Here is a 24,297-nt window from a genome sequence, read left to right as displayed (position 1 = left end):
TCTATAAGTTAGTTACACAAAGACCATCAACACAATAGGAAAATAGGCAAAGAATATGAACAGATGATATTCAGAAAAGAAAATAACAAATGACTTCTTATCATATGAAAACTCTTAAGAGAAATATAAATTAAAAGTGCAGTGAGGGACTTCCCTGGTGGCGCAGTGGTTAAGAATCAGCCTGCCAATGCAGGGGACACGGGTTCGAGCCCTAGTCTGGGAGGATCCTGCATGCCTCATAGCGGCTGGGCCCATGCGCCACAACTGCTGAGCCTGCACTCTGGAGCCCGTGAGCCACAAGTGCTGGGCCCGTGCGCCGTGGCTACTGAGGCCCTCGTACCTAGAGCCCGTGCTCCGCAGTGAGAGGAGCCACCACAATGAAAAGCCCGCGCACTGCAATGAAAAGCCCGCGCACCACATGAAGAGTAGCCCCCGCTCGCCGCAACTAGAGAAAGCCTGCTCGCAGCAACAAAGACCCAACGCAGCCAAAAATAAATAAATAAGTAAATTTATTTTAAAAAAAAGTGCAGTGAGGTTTTTTTAACCTATTAGTTTGGCAAGAATATTAAGGGTTTGATATTAATATACTATGTGGCCAGGATGAGGGGAAATAGGAACTGATGATAGTTTGATTCATTTTTGTCTAAAATTGTTTTTCCTGTGTATGAGGAAAGAATTCTGTACAACATGCATGTATTTTCTGTTAAAAATTAAAAGAATGGGGCTTCCCTGGTGGCGCAGTGGTTGGGAGTCCGCCTGCCGATGCAGGGGACACGGGTTCGTGCCCCGGTCCGGGAAGATCCCACGTGCCGCGGAGCGGCTGGGCCCGTGAGCCATGGCCGCTGAGCCTGCGTGTCTGGAGCCTGTGTTCCACAACAGGAGAGGCCACAACAGTGAGAGGCCCACGTACCGCAAAAAAAAATTAAAAGAATGACTTAGATGTGGAGGCCTAAAATTTTACAACCTAAATTAATTCATGATTTAAAAAAAATTACCTGAGGCTGGGGACAGAAAAGAAATTAACTTTAAACAAATTGGATATTCAGTTGCCTTAGATGATACGGTTTCTTTTCATAATTTCCTTTTTTTAAATTTCACTTCATATATCATTAGATTGACTAATTAATGTGCTTGTTTGTTTTCTTTTAAAGCTTATGTGTACAGTGGATGACCTGAAGGAAATGGGGATACCACTTGGACCCAGGAAGAAGATAGCTAACTTTGTAAAACATAAAGCAGCCAAACTGGTAAAGTTCATCTCTGCACCTAAAAGAAAAAACTCATCTGTGACTAGCTTGTTTATATTTTGGAAGTTTTTGTTAATACCATCATGGTTAGGTCAGCTACTGTGCTCCCTGCCCAAGGGCACAGTAATGGAGTTGATGGAAGGCCTGACTTGGGAGTCAGCCAGAAATGGATTCAAATTCCAATTAAATGCCAATTCCTGGTTTTCCTGGGGCTGAGCAAATTCCGGGATGAAGGACTTTCAGCCTTAGAATTGGTATTTGAAAATTTCCCAGTGCAACAACTGGTTAAGTCCTGGACAAAAAGATGACTTGGTCACCCTGATTCCCAGTTCAACCACTTATTAATTACATATTCACGAGCAATTTGCTTAACTTTTCTGGTCTGTGGTTTCCTTCATTTATAAAATGGGAGTGATAATGCCTTCCTGATAGGATTGCAGTGAGGATGAAGTAATGCATGTGTACCTTATCATCCAGTAAATGTTAGCGCATTTTCTCTTCTCCCAGTCCTTCTCACCATCTAAAGAGATAAGAAGGGACACGGATACATTTCATTAATTAATAACCAAAAACAAAAAGTTGTCAACAATCCAAATCAGAGCAATAACAGCAACAACTAGAAAACATTTCAAAAGAATAAAACTATTGGGAATAACTCGTTTAATTTTCATTAAGTTAACTTTACAGAGATTTTCTGTATACTTAGAAAAATTAGGTAGCACTTAGGGTGGCTATTTTATTTTTATTGTATTAACATGGTCTTCGTTGATCCTTCCATCTTTTGAACTTCTGTGGTTCTTTAATTTGTGTTACTTCTTTGGAACTTAACATACGCCACTTCTTTATATGTAATATGACTGTAAAGTCATAGGACTGATTTGTTATGATTAGCTTAAGCAATTGAGTTGTTCTGTATTTTATGAGTATATGTTTTAGATCAGGCATGTGCTGAGTTCTTGGGATTTGGAGATGAACTGAGGGTATGCTGTCTAGTTAGGGGGAGAGATTTGACCACAGATGATGCATCAGTGCTGCTTGTGCTGTCAGAGCCAGGTGAGGCCTGCCCGGGAGAGAAGGGGCTGGGGCTGGTGAGAGAAGACTTCTCCAAGGTGTTGGTACTTGAGCTTGAAGGAAGGGTAGGGCCAGGGGAAATGGCCTTCCGGTAGTGGGCAAGTGTTTTTCTGCAGCGGAAACAGCAGTCGAGCTGAGAATAAGGTAGAGCACAGGGTTCCGAGGGCCCGAATGGCAGATGTGGCAGATTTCAGTTACGAGGGAGTGGTCCGCAAACACGTTCTTATGGCTGTAAAAGTCATGGTGCTTTTAAACTAACATCATGAAATGCTTACTTACTTATTAATTTTTATCACAAATTATGATTTAGCACCAAATCATCTGTTTAGTCTAAAGTTTAATTTTTACTTCAGAAATGTTAAAATTGAAAACTATGTGCTGTAAGTCACATAAAATTTCAACCATGAGCAAATGTGCTTATAATAAGTGAGTTTTTAGACATATTGATTCCTTCCTGGTTTTTCCATTAATATTTGCTGTCTTTTGCTGTTGGCTAGGGCCTACTGGCTGATAAGGAGTACTAAAGGAAAAAACAATTGGAACAAATCTTAAAGTTGAGACAATTCTGTTATCAACTTGAATTTTACGTTAATTTTGTGTGTGTGTGTGTGTGTGTGTGTGTGTGTGTGTGTGTGTGTGAGAACTGGGCCACATTTTTAGCAGCAGTGTAAACCACTGGTTCAGTTCTAAGGGGACATGGTGTGAGAACCACTGCTGTAGGTCAGTGGAGCAATGAGGGCAGTTCCATGACTGGGCCGGTGTTTTAGGGAGTTCACTTGGTTACAGTGCGGGGATGGAGTTGGAAGGGGATGAAGCTAGAGGCTGTTAGGAATCTCCGGGCATAGTCACTGTAATTATGCAGTGACTGATTGAGAGATGATAGGGGTGTAATAGGAAATGGAAAAGAAAGGTACAACTCAAAACACATTTTAGACACAGAAATAGTGTTTTTGATGGTTGATTGAAGGCAACAGTGAAGATTGAGTTGAAAGGCAACATCTCTGGTGAGCACAGTGGTCACACCAAAACCATGATGAAAGCGTGCCAATGTTGTTCCTTTCCGCCAGGCTGTGTTCTCCAAGTGTGAGCATGTTCATCTCCATGTGCACATCAGTGAAGCACAGGCCTGTAAAAACACAAAAAGAACAAATGAGAAGCTATGTTTCCAGGTCCTACATCTGTCCCTGATTTTATTTTGTAAATAAAAGGAAAAAAGTAGAAAAGTATTCTATAGTTCTTGAAGAATCTCTAGAAGGAGCCTGTTTTGGCTCCTGTAGTAGCTTGGATATATAAGTAATGGCATTATAAGAATGTTTTGAAAGGAGTAAAACTATAAAGTCATCTTATTTTTTAAACTCAAAAGTAATTGCCTCTGGATGAACCATGAAACTTTCTCAGCCGTGTTGCCATTGATTGCTCTGTTATTCCTAGTTAACAAGGTGCTGCCAGTTCAATAATAAGATAAAATGGTGTGTCCTATTGACTTAGTGTAACCGAAATAATGGAACCAAAGTTAGTTAGCTTGTTATTTTAATAAAGAGGTCAAATATTTGTGGCCTGAGCTTTTCTTTCCCCTTTGTAAGCCATCTTATTCATTTTCCTTTGAAAAGGAATAATTTTTGGTGCTGGGAATATTGATACTCAAGTATGTGTATTTTGGCTCACTTTGTTTTAAAGTTATAGCATGTGTCTAGGAGGGGAAACAGAACAGCAGTTCGCAGTAGGACAGTTGAGGATCTGTTTAGACAGCCCTCTTAACAATTTAGATTGTTAAGTTCTATGAGTATAATGGGAGGTACTTGCAAGTAAGAAAGCAAATTTAAACTGAAGAACCTTGAACATGTTCTTCATTTTGGGTTTTAGGTTTAATCTTGTGGTTCCTCCAAAGGGCAGAGATAACGAAGCCTTCCAAGACTTTAATGGTGGAATCAGTTCCCAGCTGGCTGGTGGAGAGTTTTCTTTATTCTGTATTGCCTTTGAATTAACCAATTGGACTTATTTCCAGGTTTTCTAGTATTTGGAATTTATTGATAGACAAGACCAATTTGGCCAGCTGTTTTGTTTAGGCACTGTCAGTAGCTCTTCTTTTTTTAAAAATTAATTATTTAATTTTTGGCTGCGCCATGAGGCTTGTGGGATCTTAGTTCCCCAACCAGGGATTGAACTCAGGACCACGACAGTGAAAGCGCCGAGCCCTAACCACTGGACCACCAGGGAATTTCCTGTCAATAGCTATTTAAACAGAGACTTAACACAGTCATTCACAGCTTGGGGAATGAGGGCCAGTGAATGAATCCACCATGATGGTTGTTCACATTCCCCTGACATTGTTGCTGCTGTATCAGGGTGTGATCACAAACCCACACAAGCAGATTTTATCTCATTACTACAGAGGTACGCCTGATCTAGAGACGCTCCCAAGAATTTTCTTTGCTTATTTATGAAATGCATAGATCTTGATTTTCACTACAGTAATTAAGTTTTGACAATTTTTGCGGCTGTGTAATCACCAGCTAAAACAAGAACTAGAACATTTCTGTCACTCAGATAGTTCTCTCATGCTTCTTTCTGGTCCACTCCCCCTCCCATACAACTACTATTCTGAATTTGATCACTATAGGATAGTTTTGCCTGTTCTAGAAGTTTATATAAATGGAACCAACACTGTACACTCTTTTGTACCTAGCTTCTTTTACTCAAAATAGTGTTTTTGAAATTCATATAATTGTTGTTTTATTTGCAGTTTACTCCTTTTTATTTCTAAATAGTTATTCCATTGTATGAATGTGCCACAGTGTGTTTATCTGTTCTTCCCAGAATGCTTTTGAGGAAAATTTGTCAGTGGCTCTGTGTAGACATAATGGTGTAAAGATGTTGAATGAATAAATTTCTCTTAAGTTACACGTCTTTATAGGAAGTATATATTTTACAGTTATATAAAGTACTTCTAAATTATCTGGCTGAAGTTGAGATCACAAAGGAAGAAGTTGGCATTTTTAAAAACTTTAGTAAAATTTTAAATTACATAGAAAAGTGGAGAGCAAAGAATATACTAATAGCAAATATTTAGATTTAACTGTAGCTGTTTTGCCACATTTTGCTTTTGTTCTTAATTTTCTTTTTCTTAAGAATTTTAAAGTAGATTATAGACATCATGGTATTTTTTTCCTTAAATATTTAGTATGTATATCTAAAAGGACATTTCCCTAATAATCACAATACCATTATTATGCCTAAGAAATTACTAACCATTCCTTAATATTGATATAGATATTTCATAGTGATAGCTGATAACTTTTTTCCCCCCAGTTCTATTATGAAAATTTGGTATTTCACAGGAACAGAAAAAAGCATCAGAAAAGAAGGCAGTGATGGCTGCTTCGACAAAAGGACAAGAGGAAAGTGCTCAGAAAGCTAAAGAAATGGCTTCTCCGCCCTCAGAATCTAATGAGTCCAAGAGGAAACTCCCACTCGGAGTTTGCGTTTCTTCTGTGCACGTTGATTATGAGTCTTTTGAAGTTGGCACTGGACAGGTAAGTCAACGTATTGACTTGGGCCATGTATTTTATGTTGGAATCACATATCTGTATTATTTGGGTTAGCTTTAGATTCTTTAAATATTTATTCAACAGTTTTTTTTGGTCGGGGGGAGAAAACTGAATTTCTCTTAATAAAAATTGTATGCTTCTTTCACGATGTTCGAAATGAGGGACTGAATGTGTACTGAACATATCACCTAGCTTTTGAAATTGTCCTTATTCAATTTTTTTCACCCCTCATAATTTTATAGCATTAGTGTCTTAGCCACTAGCAATGGAAGTGGTGATAGTTAGAAAATTATTTTCAGGATATAGTTAAATTTCTGTGAGAGATGCTTGCTGCATTCCCTCAACTTATGTTTTTTATTACTCATAATTCTTCCCTGGGGGAAATATTCCTGTAAAAACCTACCAAGTAGTTGATAATGCTGCATTTAATGATATATTGTTTCTCAATGGCTTAAAAGTATTAAAATCTTTTTAGACAATATTACTGTCAGTATATTTATAGTTGTTTATATGGTTCCATTCTCTTAAGTGAGTTCATGACTGATTTAAAGAAGGCAGGAAATGTTATTGGATGTTTGCTGTAGCCTGTTAAAGCTTTTAAGCCTAACTCATCCATAAAATTTGCATTTTATTTATTTATCTATCTATCTATCTATCTGTTTATTTAGGCTGTGTTGGGTCTTCGTTGCTACGCGTGGGTTTTCTCTAGTTGTGACGAGTGGGAGCTACTCTTTGTTGTGGTGTGCAGGTTTCTCATTGTGGTGGCTTCCATTGTTGCGGAGCACGGGCTCTAGGCACACGGGCCCTCGAGCACAGACTCAGTAGTTGTGGCGCACAGGCTTAGTCGCTCCATGGCACGTGGGATCTTCCCGGACCAGGGCTCGAACCCGTGTCCCCTGTATTGGCAGGCGGATTCTTAACCACTGCACCACCAGGGAAGCCCCAAAATTTGCATTTTAAAAATGTCTTTTTTTTAAACATGAGCAAACTTGAACAGATTCTAGCAAATTAAAGGCAGGTATTTCTTCACCTACCTGTGAAGGTTGGAATGTCAGAGTTGTGGAACCAGGGGCTCCGCGCCATCAGGACACTCTCACCCGCCTGCCTCTCCCTGGGAGTTGGCCTTCTCTTCCAGTGAACCTGGAATGGTGGGTGTCAGTGGCTCTGGGCTCATCTCCTTATAGCTTTATTACCATAAGAGGTAAAGGAATGTACCCCGATAGGTCCAATTAGGAAACTTTTAAGGAGGGATTTTATTTGACCTCGTTTGAGTCTCAAGTCCATTCTGGACCAATTCTTGTTGCCTGGGGAATGGGGCATGGTTTGATTGATCCAGCCCAGGTCACATGCCATCTCCTTTGTTACCCAAAGTGTTGTGGTAATCCACAGTGTGCATCGTTCATTGCCAGAAAGCCAAGAAATACTGATTTAAACAAAAGAAGAGGGGGGAAAAAAATCTCTTAACCAGGACTAATCACCATTAGCAGTTTGAACAAGGCCTTATACACTTTTATTTGAGCATATATTTACATATATATTTTAACAAAAATGGAAAATACTAGAATATCATACATATCTTCCTTGACTTACGATGGGGTTATGTCCTGATAACCTATTGTAAATTGAAAATATCCAAAGTGAAAAATGCATTTAATATACCTAACCTACCCAACATCATAGCTTAACCTCACCTACCTTAAACGTGCTCAGAACACTTAAGATTAGTCTATAGCTGGGCAAAATCATCTAATACAAAGCCTATTTTATAATAGGCTGCCATATAACAAAGTATCACAAACTGGGTGGTCTTAAGCGCCAGAAACTTACTGTCTCACAGTTCCGCGACTGAGGTGTCAGCAGGGCCTTCTTCCTCTGAAACCTGTAGAGGCATCCTTCCTTGCCTCTTTCTAGCTTCTGTTGGTTTGCCGGCAGTTGTTAGCATCCTTTGGCTTCTGTGTGCATCACTCCAATCCTCCATCTTCACATGGCAGACTCCCTTTGCCTTCACATCATCTTTCCTGTGCATGCCTGTCTCTGTGTCCAGATTTCTCCTTTTTATAATAACATCAGTCATATTGGATTTAGGGCCCACTGTAATGCTGTAAAGACCCTATTTCCAAGTAAGGTCTGAGGTAGTGGTACATTTCTCTTTTGGAGGGAACACATTCAACCCATAATGTTGGACATGTAGGCAATTTTTCATTCTTTTAAGCAATCCAGTGATAAACAGTTTTAAACCAATTTTCCGTGTACATTTTTTATCTTTCTTTCAGTTAAATAACTGGAAGTATTTATAGCTGGGCCAAAGGACGTGCACATGAGAATGTTAATAGTTATTGCTGCTTGCCCCTGGAAAGGTTGTGCCGGTTTGTACTCCAACTGGCAGTTTATAAGATTGATTGCCTCTCTCTCCTCTCCCTCACTAGTACTGATATTATCATTCTCCTTTAAAAATATATAGTATTCTTACTTGTGTAACTTCTTCTAAAGAAATAATTTTTTACATGAAAATAGATTTTAATTTTTTTTTAGTATTTCATTTATATCTTTGATAACTGTACCTCACTGTATTTCTTTGAGCACTAGAGAGGTTAGATGTTTTATCACCTAGTTTTTAGGGGGTTTTTTGTGTGTGTGTGAGGTGCTGGTTGACCTATTTTTCTATTGGGTTGCTTTTCTCTTACTGATAGTTAAGAATTTATATATTAAGGATATTGGCCCCTTGATGTAAATATTTTTTCCAGTTTATTATTTTTTTAACTTTGTTTTTTCTTCTCTCTTTTTTTTTTCTGGAACTGGGGGAAGATACATAATCTTGAGAGTATTTTGTGGCCCTCATCAGTAGCAGAAACTATTGAATTTGCAAATATATGGGCAAACAAAGGGATGTGAAGTCTAGACTTTGTTAGAAGGGCAGCCTAGTTAGTAGAAAGAGCATTGGTTTGGGAGTTAGAAATCCTCATTCTGCCACTCACTGTGTGCTCCTGGGTAAGTGACATCACCTATTTGGGCTTCACTGTCTTCGTCTGATAAGCGGGAACAAGGGTTCCTGCCATGCCCTTCGCTCTCAGTGGACCTCTGTCATGCACTTGGATTATGCCATTCATTGTTCTTCATTCTCAGGATACTAAAATGATGAAGACTCATATTCTGTCACTGAGCAACAAACAGAAGAGCTTTGTAACTTATAGAGTGCTGTCCGAATGTGGGTGCTTTCTCTCACTCTAGGCAGTTCTCAGTGAACTGAGACGTTTCCCCCAAACGAGCTCTTTTGGGATAAATCACATTTCTTTTTTTTTTTTTAAACATCTTTATTGGAGTATAATTGCTTTACAATGGTGTGTTAGTTTCTGCTTTATAACAAAGTGAATCAGCTATACATATACATATGTTCCCACATCTCTTCCCTCTCGCGTCTCCCTCCCTCCCACCCTCCCTATCCCACCCCTCTAGGTGATCACAAACCACCGAGCTGATCTCCCTGTGCTATGCGGCTGCTTCCCACTAGCTATCTATTTTACGTTTGGTAGTGTATATACGTCCGTGCCACTCTCTCGCTTTGCCACAGCTTACGCTCACATTTCTAATGGAAAGAAACAAGCCTAATGAATGAGGATGGTAGTTATAATAGAAGTAACAGTCATTGGATGCTTAAAATATGCTAAGCACTTTATGTGGATTAGGTTATTTATTTTTCAACCACATTATGAGTTTGGCATTGTTATGATCCCCAGTTTACAGATGAGGAAACTGAGGTGGAGGCAAGAGAGGTTAAGAAACTTGCCCAAGGTCAGTCACACAGTGGGGAATGGAGTCAGGATTCAAACCCAGGCAGTTTGATTCTAGAGTCTGTAGTTTTGACCACATTTATAACTAAAATGAATATAATGCTTCCATACACTATATTTTATGGTTTTTACTTACTTCTTACTTACTTCTTTACACAGTAAGTAAAAGTGTAGTCACAGGATGTATTAGTATGTAAAGATTTCAAAAGGAAATGTTTTGGTCCTTTTCAGCTGGCAGCAGCTGTCTGTGACTGGTTATCAGCACTGAAGCCACACCTGGAGGGGCATCAGCTATATTGGGATGCTTTTAATTAAGTGCAGTTCCAGTTTGAACTTTTGAATTTTGTATTACATGACATTGGAATGACCATCTTTCATTGTTTTCTGATCCTTTCTAGGTTTCTGTTGTTTACAACTCCTTAGACTTTGAACCAGAGATTTTCTTTGCCTTGGGATCTCCAATTGGTATGTTTCTCACTATTCGAGGAGTGGATAGTATAGATGAGAACTACAGGCTTCCTACCTGCAAAGGGTTCTTCAATATTTATCATCCAGTGAGTGAACTGCATTTACTTCTATTTTGAAGAAGACGAAGCGCCAGTCCTCTTTATCCTAATAGATTCTCAGATTCTTATTTCTTAGGAATTAATACTGATTTTGATTTTGTACAACTCAGCTCTCTGACCTAAAAAATACAGTCTGATACTTTCCGATAAACTTTTCTACCAAAAAGACTTTGTTCAAGGAAATAATTTTCTTGCTTTGCTTGCCAAGTAATTTTACCCGCAAACTTGGAAGTCTTCTTATAATTACCAGTATTTGAATAAGGTGTGAAAAGAAAATCAAAATCTCTGGTTTGCCAGTTACCTGTTTTCTCACTCAACTAAGATATATAACTCAAAACAGCTTTTCATAGATTTCTAATTCTTCTATTTGTAGCTTGATCCAGTGGCATATAGATTAGAACCTATGATTGTACCAGATTTGGACCTAAAAGCAGTTCTCATTCCGCATCACAAAGGCAGAAAAAGACTTCATTTAGGTAAAAAACAAATACTATAAAAACTTGTTTCCTTCCTGTCATTTTGTAATCTGTCATTTGTAATGAATTGTGTCCTTCCTGTCATTTGTAATGAGTTACGAAAATTTTAACACTAAGTTCTTATTTATTTAAATGCCTACATTGTTCAGAACATGTTTACTAATTATTTGCAGGAGCTGTAAAGTTATGAATGAGTTCCTTCTCCTTAATGATTTCTCCTTGATAACATTCTAATTGTTGACATAATAAGGAATGGAGAAAGTTGGTAATAAAGTGATGAGGTGCATAGAATTTGGTTATAGTTTTTGGAATTGGGAAGCAAAGTAACTTTTGAACTAATGACCAAACCATCAAGAAATAAAAATTTGATGATAAGTCAAGCAAGCTGTTTTTTCCTTGCTAACTAAACAAACTTTTCCTATTAAAAAAATTCATTAAACAAAATGGATTGATAATAATTCCAAGTAAGGTTTAGGTTTCTTTTATGCCTGCTAATGGTGTATAGTACTTCTTATCCATAGGTTTAAAAGAAGGAACAGTGATCATGCCCTCTTATTTAAAATATCTTTCTTTTTTTTTCTAACGTTGCACCATGCTTTATAAACACAATTAACTCTTTTGAGTTAAATGAGAAATTTGATACGCTAAGACTATGAATTCATGTATTTTTTATTAGACAAAAGCAGAAAAGGTGAAGGGGCAGGAGTTCCTTCATTTTTAAATTAGAAGTTTAAATTGTGGTTATATCAGAATCTCAAATTCTCAAAACCATTTCACCAATACGTATTAGAAAAACAATCATCTTTTTAATATTGTGGGCCCATTTTTTAACTTACAGTAAAAATAAAGCACATAAATGTGCTTATTACATTTTTATGGTATTTGAACTCCTTTTTTTTTGGTGAGAGGAAATGTATAGGTTTAGGCTGGATCAAGTTTAGTTGTTAAAAAAAAATGACAATAAGACTCCTCAAAACATTTTAATACATTGGAAGTTCTTGGCTGAGAAACTCCATATATTTGACATTTAAGAGAAGAGTAGGAAGATATATGGGAATATATGTATATGTATAACTGATTCACTTTGTTAAAAGCAGAAACTGACACACCATTTTAAAGCAATTATACTCTAATAAAGATGTCAAAAAAATTAAATAAAAAATAAAATAATAATTAAAAAAAAGAAAGAGAAGAGTAAGAGGTCTTATCCTGTCTGAGAACAGTATAACTTTTAATTTTTGTGGTGCAGAATTTAACCCAGTAACTAATAACTTGATATGTCATCTTAATCTCTTTAGAGTTGAAAGAAAGTCTCTCTCGTATGGGATCTGATTTGAAGCAGGGTTTCATTAGCTCTCTGAAAAGTGCTTGGCAGACATTAAATGAGTTTGCCCGTGCTCATACCTCTTCAACTCAGCTGCAAGAAGAATTGGAGAAGGTAGCCAATCAAATCAAAGAAGAAGAAGAAAAGCAAGTAGTTGAAGGTAAATTTGACATTTGAGTCATTTTCCAGTACAAATATTATTTGTGAACATAGCACACATAAATTATTTGATGATGGTTTTCCATTGTAGTCTTTTTTGTTGAAGTGTAGAGGCTCTTCCTATAAAGGAAAATCAGGATAAACTGTACTTCAGAATGCATGTCATCCTTTTTTTTTTTTTTTATAGGTTTTGGGCTCATAGTTGCTGAACTTTTTACCCTGCAGGCTTAAAATTTTGTTGAGATTCATAAGGCCAGAGTGGAATGTTAGAGTTGAGAACTAAGTTAGTATTCAGGCATCTGAATGACCCCCTGTGAGAAATGTTCTCCTGGTACTGTGTCTGACTGTACTGTGTCGTTGTAGACTGTACACGTAATGTCAGGTCGTTGTGCCGTGATGTTTTTGATTCTTTCAGATTCTAATTCTATTTCCTTTCTTTCTACAACGCTCTCTCACCCCTTTTCTTCAAAACTTCTGTCGGCTCGTTGGCTCTTTCTCCTCTGTCTCGGGAAACCAGCCCCTCTTCCCCTGGCTCTTTGGAGGAATGGGAAGTGAGCCTGGTAGTTCCCCAGGTTGCTACGTGTGTCAAGCAATATTCTCTTGAGCCCAGAAGGTCAGCTAAAGTCAAAGGATAATGATTAAGTGATTGACTTTGATATTGAAATGGTTTAAATTCTAGCAGAAAAGACTGTTGAAAGCCCAGATTTTTCCAAGGATGAGGACTACTTAGGAAAGGTTGGAATGTTAAACGGAGGCCGCCGAATTGACTATGTTCTTCAAGAAAAGCCAATAGAGAGTTTTAATGAATATCTTTTCGCTCTTCAGAGTCACTTATGCTATTGGTAAGTATTTTCATCTTTGATAACATTCATGTGGCCTTTACGTTGCAGCACATACAGCAGTTTTAGTGAGGTTCTTGCTGATTTACCATTTGCAATTTGAATGCCCATATATTCAAAATCAGTATTTTCCCCCTTTAGTTTAGTTATCCACAAGATGGCAGCATGTCATCTGCCTTTGACCAAAGGCCTTTGGTACTTGCACACCGTTTTTGCAGGGATGCCTTTCACAGAATGGGAATGGTAGGGACTTTGAAAGCCATCCTTTTGTGTATCCTCCGTCACCAAGGAGAACTGCAGCACAGCTATTTTGGAGCTGATTGGTATTCATCCAGTTTTTAAGGACAGCTCTGAGATTACACTACTTTATTTTCATTTGCCCTTCTTAGGTAGAATTGAATAAAACCAAAGCTGCATTCTCCATCTTTATGCATAGAGGTTAATTTCTTTCTTTTTTTTAAAAAAATTAATTAATTTATTTTTGGCGGCATCTTCATTGCTGCGTGTGGGCTTTCTTTGTTGGGGTGCGTGGGCTTCTCATTGTGGTGGCTTCTCTTGTTGCGGAGCACAGGCTCTAGGCACACGGGCTTCAGTAATTGTAGCACGCAGGCCCAGTAGTTGTGGCTCACGGGCTCTAGGGCGCAGGCTCAGTAGTTGTGGTGCACGGGCTGAGTTGCTCCACAGCATGTGGGATCTTCCCGGACCAGGGCTCGAACCCTTGTCCCCTGAATTGGCAGGCGGATTCTTAACAACTGTGCCGACAGGGAAGTCCTAGAGGTTAATTTCTAATTATCTCTTAAGTAAATGTGCTTTTCTTTGTAATAGGGAATCTGAAGATACTGCCCTGTTATTACTTAAAGAAATTTATCGAACAATGAGCATTAGTCCAGAGCAGCCCCAGCATTGATTGGACTTCGGCTTCACTGTGTGAGTTTATCTTTATTGTGTGTATAAATTCTGAATGTTTCATTCTGAAGCCTCTTTTATGGAGTTGATGTTGACTATAATTTTTTCTTTTTTCTGTTTCCTCTGAGTGTTTTTCTTTCTTTCTTTTTTTTAAAATTCAGAGTAGAGACATTAAGGAACTGAACTCACAATACCTTAAAAAAATAGAGGTTTATTTTTCTTACATAACAGGAAGGGTTCGTCTGTTGAATGATGTCACTAGATCGTTTGCATCTTTTCACCTGCCTGTTGGCTCTTGTTGCCTCGTAGTTATTAGATAGCTCCCATAGTTCTAGATATCACATCTGTGTTCGGGGCATGAAGAAGGTGAGAAAGGGTAGTATGGGTTATATCTATCTATCTTAATTAGGAAAACAGAAGCATCTCCGAAAATTTACTCATGCCTGTTGACTAAGCCTGTGTCACATATCCCATGTCCCCCCTCAACCCCAAACTGCTTGAAAGATTGTAAAGGTTTTATTTTAAGCATTCCCAGTCATTATCAAGGGAAGGAATAGAGAAGGGGTTAAACCTATAATGCATAAACCAACCTGCAAGTTGGCCACACTCTGTAACCTGACTGTGCTCCTGAGACAGCTGATGCCAGGTTTTCCTCACTAGATTATACATCATTTTAAAAAACAGGTAATGTGTTTTTTAAAAAGAACTTTTATAGCCTTTGATAGAGTGAAATGCAAAGTGGTGAGCTCTAGATTGCTGAAATCAAAAGTGGTTCCTGGCACTTTTTGGTTTTTTAATCATAAATGATAAGTTCAGTCTTCACCTTCTTATTTTGGAGAGGTAACCACGTTTAGTAGGATTTTCTTAAGAGAAATTTTCCTGTGCATGTCCAATCAAATATGTGTTCATGTCAGAACAAAGGGATCTCATTGACTGTATTGTTCTGCAGCTTGACGTTGTTGATCAGCCGTACAGCTTGCATAGTAGCTTGTGTAGATCTTTTTCATTCTCTTTAATGGCTACATAGGAGTCCATTGTATGGCTGTGCCCCATCATATTTAGCCAGCTTCCTGTTCATGGATATTTAGGTCATTTCCTAATGTGTATTAGAAAACCTTAACAGAGTAGGTAAGAGGTATAAAAGGCCATTTTGTAATCAGGCTTTTGATACAGTTTTATCAGTTCTCAGCATTTCTGATATTATAATATTAAAATAAGCTAAATGTAATGTCAAGAGTTACCTCAGTCCAGATTTTCAGTTATGAAATAGTCATTCAGTTGGTTGACAGATATTTATTCAGCACTGACTATGTGCCAGACGCCAGTTTTCATCCTGGGGATAAGTGGTAAATGAGGTTGCATTCTCACCTTTAAGGAAATTGCCTTCTGCTGGGAGGAGATTACAGTAAGCCTGTACTCTAATTCAAAAGTAAATGTCAGCTATTGATAGGTTCTGTGGAAAAGACAAAATAGGAAGAGGTTGAGAGTGACTGGTGGTGCTTCCAGGAAAGGCCTTGCCAAGCTGATGATATGTGAGTTGAAATTTGAATGATGAGAAGGAGGTGGACACCTGGAGATATGGGGAGAAAAATCCAGGCAGAAAGAAGAGCAGTTGCCAGGGCCATGAGATGGGAGCCGATGTGTTGTGTTTGAGGGACAGAGAGCAGACCCGTGTAGCCAGAGGGGAGAAGAGGAGAGAGGTAGGTGGGCCTGACTACGAGGGATCTGGTAGGACGTTTACATTTTATTCGAAGAGTAATGGAAACACCGGGCGTTTTTAAGAAGAGGAGTGACATAATTTGGTTTATACTTTAGAAAGATTGCTTTGGGTGCTGGGTGGAGGGTGGACTGCTGGGCAGGGATGGAGGGACAACAGGTAAGAGGCTGGTGGTGACTCCGACTAGGGTTGTAGTGATAGGGATGGTGAAAGATGATTGAACTCAGGTCTAGTGCGGGGGTAGCGATGTCCAGGACTTACAGATGAGTTCAGTGAGGGGAGTGCGGGAAAGAAGAGTTAAGGATGGCCCTTAGGATTTTGATGCGAGCAACTGAGTGGTTGCTGGTACCTTTTCTTGGGAAGGCTTGTTGGGGGAGCAGGGTTTCGGGGGTTGTGGGGATGGAGAGTTGGTAGTGGATGATGTTAGTCTGAAGATAATAATAACCTTAGAATCATCAGCACGTACTTGCCACCTGAAACCAGAAACTGGATGAGGTCACTTAGGAGTGTGTCAGTGGAGAAGAGAGAAGTCTGTGAAGTGAAAGAAAATCCAGGGGCTCGTGGTCTCAGGGAAGCTGAGAGATTGTTTCAAGGAGAGAGCAGTCAGCCATGTGAAATGCCACTGAGAGGTCAAGTAAGAGGAGGACCAAGAATGGGCCACTGGCTTGAAGAGGACATAGGACATCATTGGTGACCTTGAGCAAAGCTGTTTTAATACAGCAGAGGCTCAGTGGGCTGAGGGGAGGTAAGGGATCAGAGGAAGGAGTTTCGCTGTGAAGGTTAACAGAAATAAGACAGGGACATTTTATGATATTAAGGTGCGTTCGTTTGCTAACGACAGTGATCCAGTATTGAGGGAGAAGTTGAGAATGCAAGAACTAAAGGGGATATTATTGGAGGAAATACTTGAAAAGTCAATGGGGGATAGGGCCAGGGCAGATCGAAGGGTTTTGTCTTAGAAAAAGAGCAGGGCTGCCTCTTCCATGGGACTGGAGGAAGGCCGAGAGTGAGGGCACAGTATGGGTAGTGGGTAACGGTGGTGGTGGGTAGACCGGGGTTCTCTGGCCTCCTGTCCTAAGTGTGTGAGAGTAAGGTCACGGTCAAGGGCTGTGGGAGACGTGAGGAGAGAGGGGAGCAGAAGAACACTCACCTCAGAGTGTGGGGAAAGGGAATTTTCCAGCAAAGTGTGGTAGGATTGTATTGCAGGCTTGAGGGCCCATTCAATATTCTGGTAATAAATTTCAAGTGAGTGCAGTTAGCACGATCGCCTGACTTTCCTCTGGCCATGTGCTGCTACTTGGTTGAGGTGCACAGTAAGAGATAATTGGGTTTACTAGGATTAGGGTTTTGCCGGGTGACCAAGACAGGAGGAGAAAGACAAGGAAGCTAAGGGAGGTGATAGAGACTGAAAAAAGCGAGAGGTCAGTGCAGGATGAGGTCGGAGAATCACAGGAGTGAGGAGTTTCCCAGTGGGTGACCCAGAGGTTGGGATGGGAGACGCAAAGTGAGGATCACTGAGGCAACGCTGGGAGGGAGTCACTGTGCCCTGGGATCTGGGTGCTGCGACCCTCTGCTAAACAAGTGCTCGGTGTGCTTCAGAAACCATTAAAAAATTATAAAACGATAGTGCCTCATACAGAAACTAAAGAAAAATGTAGAAAAGAAGCAGCAGAAATCACCTATAATCTTGCTAACTAAAAGTGTTAGAAGTTAATCCTTCTAAGCTTTTTCTAAGTCTTGGTGTATTTCATATATTTTTTTAACATCTTTATTGGAGTATAATTGCTTTACAATGTTGTGTTAGTTTGTGCTTTATAACAACGTGAATCAGCTATACATGTACATATATCCCCATATCTTCTCCCTCTTGCATCTCCCTCCCACCCTCCCTATCCCACCCCTCTAGGTGGTCACAAAGCCCTGAGCTGATCTCCCTGTGCTATGCGGCTGCTTCCCACTAGCTATCTATTTTATGTTTGGTAGTGTATATATGTCCATGCCACTCTCTCACTTCGTCCCAGCTTACCCTTCCCCCTCCCTGTGTCTTCAAGTCCGTTCTCTATTCCTGTCCTGCCCCTAGGTTCTTCAGAACCATTTTTCTTTTTTTAGATTCCATATATATGTGTTAGCATACAGTATTTGTTTTTCTCTTTCTGACTTACTTCACTCTGTATGACAGTCTCTAGGTCCATCCACCTCATCGGTGTATTTCATATTATTTGCTATTTTGTAGCCTGTTTTTTTCCACTTGCGAGTATATTGTATAGTTTTTCCACCTCAGCCTACAACATGGGTGTGTGTATATTTACCATTTTTATTTGTTTTTCTGAGTGGGTTATACATACAGTTGGTTCAGCTTTTATTTATTTATTTTTTAGGAAGAGACTCTTCCTTTTTTTAAAAAATATATATATTTATTTAGGCTGCGCTGAGTCTTAGTTGCAGCATGCGGACCCTTAGTTGCGGCATGCAGGCAGGATCTAGTTCCCCCACCAGGGATCGAACCTGTGCCCCCTGCATTGGGAGCGTGGAGTCTTACCCACTGGAACACCAGTCTTACCCACTGGAACACCAGGTCCCTGGTTCACCTTTTAGAAGTGACAGAAGAGAGGGCCCTCCCTTTTACACTTCTTCCCCAGTGTCGCTACCCGGAGGCAACCAGCGTTCCAAGTTTTGTGTATCCTTCCAGACATCTGCTAACACATACATGATTTTTTCCTTTTTAAAAGACAAATACTAGCAAAATAAGACACGCTTCTTATGTTTGTATCTTTGAGATTTTCCCATATCCATCCACCCATCCATCCACCCACCCATCATCTATGCATCATTCGCTGAGCACCTTACCTACTGCCAGGTACTAGTGTCTAGGCCCCGGGGTTCACAGCAGCGGACCAAACAGTCTCTGCCCTCAAGGATCTTCTTTCCTCTGGGGGAGGACAGACTGTAAATAAACAATGGCAGTGTGCCGGATGGTTAAAAATAGAGCAGCAGGAAAAGGGCAAGAGGGAGTGCATTTGGGATGGGAACAAGTTGCTGTTGTATAAAATGGCAAGGGACATTCTCACTGATAGAATGTCATTTGAGCAAGTGAGCCAGGTGGATATCTGGGGGAGGAAGATCATCTCAGGCAGAAAGAATATATATCAGAACAAAAGAGCCGCCTTATTCTTTTCAGGGATTGTGTAGTATTCCATTGACTGTTACACCGTAATTTGTTTAACTGTCCCTTACCGATGGGCCTATAGGTTATCTAATCTTTTACTAGTATGAACAGTGCTTCAGAGATACATGGATATTTAATAGTTGCATTATATTTCATTTTATAGTTCTATTTATTAAAATCCTTAATTTATCTACCACTGTTGCACATTTAGGTGATTTTCCAACTTTTCACTGTTATAAATAATTCTGACATGTAGTTGTACATACTTTCTGCACATCTCTGACTGTTTGCTTGGCATAAATTCCTAGACGTAGCGTTGTTAGATCTAAGGATAGTCACATTTTTAAAAGGCTTTTGATCTGTATTTGTTGTAAAGTTGCATTTCAGGAAGGTTGCTGAAGTTTCATAGCGGCCGTCCATATAAGTGCTGCACCCTTTTGCCCACACTGGGTGTTACTGGTTTTTTTAAAAGTTTTGCTAATTTGATAGCTAGAAATTATTATATCATTGTTTTATTTTGCATTTCTATTACTAGAAATTGAGCATGAAATTGAGCATGTTTAATGTATTTAATTGGCCATTTCTTCTTTTGTCAGTTGCCAGTTTTTGACCTTTGTACATTTTTCTGGCAGTGTGGGGTGGGGTATTTCTGTTTCTGGTTGATTTATAATTATGACAGTTAAGGGTATTAACCTTTGGTCATTGCAAATTTTTTTTCCAGTTTGACATTTGCCTTTTATTTTTATGCTTTGGGTTTTTGAGGGGTGGGGCGGGGAGCATGTTTTAAAAATATGTAGGCCAGTCTTTTAAGATTAATTATTATTTAGATAATTATATTTATTCTCTTTTAGTTCTTATATGGTTTTGTTTTTTTCATCTAACTTTATAGGTTAGAAGGATATGGTATAGAGAGGGATTGAACTTTTTTCTTAAATAGTTAATCTCTTTTGTCTGTGCCATATATTGAACAGTGTACCCTTTTGTCGTTGGCTTGATGTTTTTATCATGTGCTATTATTGTTTGACCTTTTTTTAATCATATGCCCAATATTTGTTTTCTTGGCTTTCTGACATCTCTTCTATTGAGTTATTTATCTGCCTACCAGAGAAATAAGTGATGTATCTGATTTCATATTATGTATTTTCCACATTTTAGCATCTTTAAATATGGAGTGCATCTTAAAAATCAGCTGTTGCCTTAATGGAAGTTGAGTTCTCCCTGAGAGGGTTTGAGTTTTCTTCTGCTAGTCACTTGGGGGCACTATCAGTCTGAGTCTGTTGAAGCTAATATCTCTGCTTGAGGTTTTCTTGGCCTTTGCTGGTAGTGTGAACTCAGAGCACAGAATTTGTAGGCAGGTTGGGGTGGAGGTACCAGTGCAAATATCAAGGAATTATTTCCCCCTCTTCCTGTTGTCAAGGAAGTGGTATGCAGGCTTCTTTGCCTTCTCTTCTGGAGGAAGCGTTGTTACTATTATTTTTTTAACCCCTCATTGAGGCTGTTGCCATTTGGTATCCCCACTTTTTGTGAGGGTCTCTGTCTGCTTTTAGATTCCATACGCTGGACATCTTTTCTTTGCATGGTACATAAAACAATATTGCATCTTACAATTGATGCTGTCTTAGAATCAGTGAAAGTTTTGAATATCTGGCAGTGCAAGTTCTTGGTATACTATGTTCTTGGCTATTATTCCAAATGAATTTTGAAATGATTTACGTTCCCCTGACATTCTCTCTGCACAAAACAAAGCAAAACAAACTCCAAACAGTAGTATTCCTGCCTGGGACTATGATACATCTGATATGAAAAATTAAGAACCTTTTATTTCACACATGATTTGTTCACTGTAATTGTTTTACTTCTTATACGTGGTTGTGAAATTTAGGCAAGAAGTTAGTTCCCAACGTTATCCTGGTACTATAAAATAATTAATTTAAAATATTAACAATCCTTCTATACTTGGTTCATTCAAGCATAGACAATTTTGCTGAAGAATTTTTTTCTGCCCTTTAGCCCTTTTTAGGATTGTTCTTTAAAAAGCCTCAGATTAACCCAACAGATAATTCACTTCCTATTTTGTATTTTATTTTCTATACTCATTTTGTTATGAAGGTTATCAGGCTAGTTTATCTCACCAAACACTCCCTGATGCCCTTTCATCCCTCCAGAAGGCCTGTCTGAGGACTTGTGCTCGCAGGCTCTTCTTCAGAGGCAGTTTGCAGTGTTTGTTTGGCACTTGACAGTGTGTTTGTTTTTTTACTTCAGAAAGGAACGACAGTGCATTATTGTTTTACTACTATACGTTTGTAAAGCTGACCGAGGATTCTTTTTCTTCTTTTAAAGACATTCTTGTCTTTACAGAAAGTTGCAGTATAAATTACATTGCTGAGAAAATCCTCAGAGGACATCCCCAGTCTGCTCCTGTGATGGATGACAGAAATGTGATTCACCGACAGTTACTCTGCTGTAATTCTCAGATGTAGGGCTTCATTTGAAAGAAAACATACAGAACAAAAAGACAGTGAAATAAATCAGTACCACATTTGGGCTGTATAGATGAGAAAAAGAAATTATTAAAATGATGCAGTTAAAAACTCCTCAGATCAGTTTAGTTGTACAGTTGTCAAAGTAATATGTGATATCAATGAAGAAATATTTGTAGCATGCAGACGGTTGTTTCTGTTTCTTAAAAAACTATTGTCAGTGGGCTATTGAACTTGCATTTTTTTTTTAATTAATGTAGTATGTTCTATGGACTTCTTGAGAAACTATAATAATACAGTTTTTTAAAAATTTATGTTCTACTTTAAATGTGAATTATAGTTCTGAGCTGCTTTTATGCGGGGTCATTTATATCTGTTAGCGGAAGTAACCAAGATCACTTCTATTCCAAGCTGAACTGCTGTCTTTAAGAAGCCTTCCAGGCTGTTGCTGAGAGCAGAGCTGTGGAAGGAAGTGAGATGCTCTGCACTTCACAGAAGACTTGTGAAGTGCTCTCCCAGCATCATTGCCACCAGCAGTGGGGAGCAAATGAGAAGTTTTTCCATTTGTCATCTAAGGTAGCTGTGCAGTCGCCTCATTGCTAAAGTTCCAATCAATATGAGAACCACAGTAGAATTTTTTTGGATTTTGGTTTTTTTGCTTTGTATTCATTTCACTTCTACCAAAGTATTTGAAAGTATGAACTGTATTGGCTTTAGACTATAACTATTTCATGAAAAGACTGTTCTGTGATATTTTACTTCGTTTTACTGTAACTTCAAATTATCTAGATATTTTCCTAATACTACGTGGAAATGCTGGTTTTCTTTTGTTATGCAGTAGGAACATTTTACACTGTTTACATAGTTCTCATGGAACATAGAATTTTTTGAAAGCCACATATGATACACATTTTTTGTGTATATATTCTAGTTAGTGTGAATAAAACAGTAACATCAATGCATTTTTTTAAAGCAGAGAACGTCTGTATTCTTCTTGTCTTCCTTAAAAGTACTCCTGTGAGTTCAGTGGTCATTTACTCTTCATTGTGAACACCTGCTCTGTAGTTAATACATAGCTGTAGCATTTGCTCCTAATAATTAGGACAGAATTCGGACAGTAGAGTTTTTGAGCTGCAGGTGACCCCAGACCGCATATATTCCAATCACCTCATTATGCAGCCGACGACACTAAATGCCTTTCTCAGGCTGCTGGGTGGCAGATCTGGGCTGGAATACAGTTTCACTGACTCCCTTTTGGCCTTCATTTCTCTACACCAGTGCTATTACCTCCCGATTTCCTCTTAACTTCCCCAAACTGATGAAATAAAGAAAAATAAGGGTTATTTATGTATATTTTAATAAAATCCAGTTTGATTTTTCAACTTACAACTGGTTTTGTCTGTATTATTCAGCCTGTATCTTCTGAATATTGGGCAGAGGGGAAGAAACACTTGAACCAGTGTCCATAGTAGAAACGTGTACCAGCTCAGTTTTAGGAATCTTGTGATTTTAACACCTGGGAAAATATAAAATAGAATTTTAGAAGGTAACTCTGCTGTGGACAGTTTATATCACTCTTCAATTTCTTAAAAAAAACAACCAAAACCAAAGCCAAAACAGTAATAGGTCTGAGGGCAGAGTCTGTATTTATTAGCGTACTGTTCACTGTTGTGAACACCATGCCTACCACAGAGTTGTCACAAAGGAAGGCACTTTCCAAATATTTGTTGAATAAAACAATTTTAAAAATCAGAAATAGAATTAAATACTTATAGACCTTAGAATGGCCATTCAGGTCAGTGGTTTGCAAACGTTTAAAAAGTAGCTGAACCCTTTTCAAATTTCAGTATATAAACCATAGATGAGAGCATAGCCGCTGAGTAAAGCCTGACCTCCTTTTTCCCAGTAGCTCGTCGCCTCCTGGGACCCTCCTACCCAGCCCTAACCTGGATTAATGCCCTCATCTTCCTCAGATGAGGAAAGTCAAGTCGCTGGTTATTCTGAAATTGTTTTCTGTGCAGAGTTTGGGACTAAAGTTAAAAAGCATCAGTGTCTGAAACTGAAGGTCAAAGAGTCGTCGTAAAACCAATGAGGTCAGCCTGGGCCTGGTTTGGTAATGTGGCCATAACGAGAGGAAACTCCTTTCCAAGTCTGATGGGCCTGTGTGGTTCATGAATCCACCAGATAAGGATTTTTCTCAAAACCAGAGTGTGATTATAGTAGAAGGACTTAACAGATTATATTGATTTTTGACGTAAGTATGTTATTGGAAAGGTGTGCTCTACGTAGACCCTTGAAAATGAGGACATTAGAGCGTAGATACCACTACTCTGTCAGGGAGGATCATATATGCAGAATAGCAACTCACAATACTATAAATAGCGTGCTGGAGATCAGGACTGTCCCGGAAATTCCAGAGTGGTTGATCTTGGTATATTACCGTTGTTTCAGGTTTTTATGACTTGAGGTGTCATACCTTAGTGCTGAGCCTTAGTGTTTACCGAGCAACGTTCTGGTGGTGACTTGTTTCCCATGTAGATTTTGCCATCTGGGAACAGGGTGAATTGAGCTGCAGACACTGAATGTTCTGGTTTTCCTCCAAGTTAATGGGTCTCATTGTAGCAATAATTACCAGTCAGTATGAGTTAGTTCCCCAGGGCGGGTCCTCTAAGGTGAGTTGATAGAATTCATTTCTTTACAGCTGAGGTGCTGACACGGCATTCCTGCTGTTGTCTGTCTCCCTGCAAAGCGCTGGATGGACTGTCACTTGACTTGTCTCCTTGATATTTGTATAAGACTTGCAACAGGTTGTGAGTCTTGTCCTGTTATTTCACCCCTAAAGTGAGCTTACCAAAAACTTGACAGCATGTTGAAGAGCTCTGGTGCCCACCTGCCTTTGTGTCCAAGCTCTCTACCTTTTCTTAGCTGTGGGTCCCGTGCAAGATTGTTTTCCTCTAACCTCCCGGCAAAGTGTTTCTGATTTTTGGTCAGTTTCCTCTTTCATGAAATT

General features: G+C 39.1%; 1 protein-coding gene across 5 annotated transcripts in view; it reads left to right on the top strand.

Moving 5' to 3' along the window:
- SEC23IP (SEC23 interacting protein) overlaps nt 1-24,297 on the top strand; it is a 90,297-nt gene that overhangs the window by 24,151 nt on the left and 41,849 nt on the right. For 2 of the 5 annotated variants that reach the window (XM_079900083.1, XM_079900079.1), the window contains 8 exons: nt 1,152-1,247; nt 5,657-5,851; nt 10,053-10,208; nt 10,594-10,696; nt 11,995-12,180; nt 12,859-13,021; nt 13,844-13,945; nt 21,166-24,222. In XM_079900083.1, coding sequence (XP_079756209.1) covers nt 1,152-1,247; nt 5,657-5,851; nt 10,053-10,208; nt 10,594-10,696; nt 11,995-12,180; nt 12,859-13,021; nt 13,844-13,925 — 981 coding nt within the window. In that variant the 3' untranslated portion in view covers nt 13,926-13,945; nt 21,166-24,222. Of the gene's footprint in view, nt 1-1,151; nt 1,248-5,656; nt 5,852-10,052; nt 10,209-10,593; nt 10,697-11,994; nt 12,181-12,858; nt 13,022-13,843; nt 13,946-21,165; nt 24,224-24,297 lie in introns of those variants that run through there. The other 3 variants (XM_079900081.1, XM_079900080.1, XM_079900082.1) reach the window with 2 other exon arrangements.

Source organism: Stenella coeruleoalba, assembly GCF_951394435.1.
Source record: "Stenella coeruleoalba genome assembly, chromosome: 16".
In the NCBI taxonomy this organism is placed as follows: Eukaryota; Metazoa; Chordata; class Mammalia; order Artiodactyla; family Delphinidae; genus Stenella; species Stenella coeruleoalba.
The sequence above is the reverse complement of the archived record's forward strand: the minus strand, read 5'-3'. Positions and strand labels throughout refer to the sequence as shown.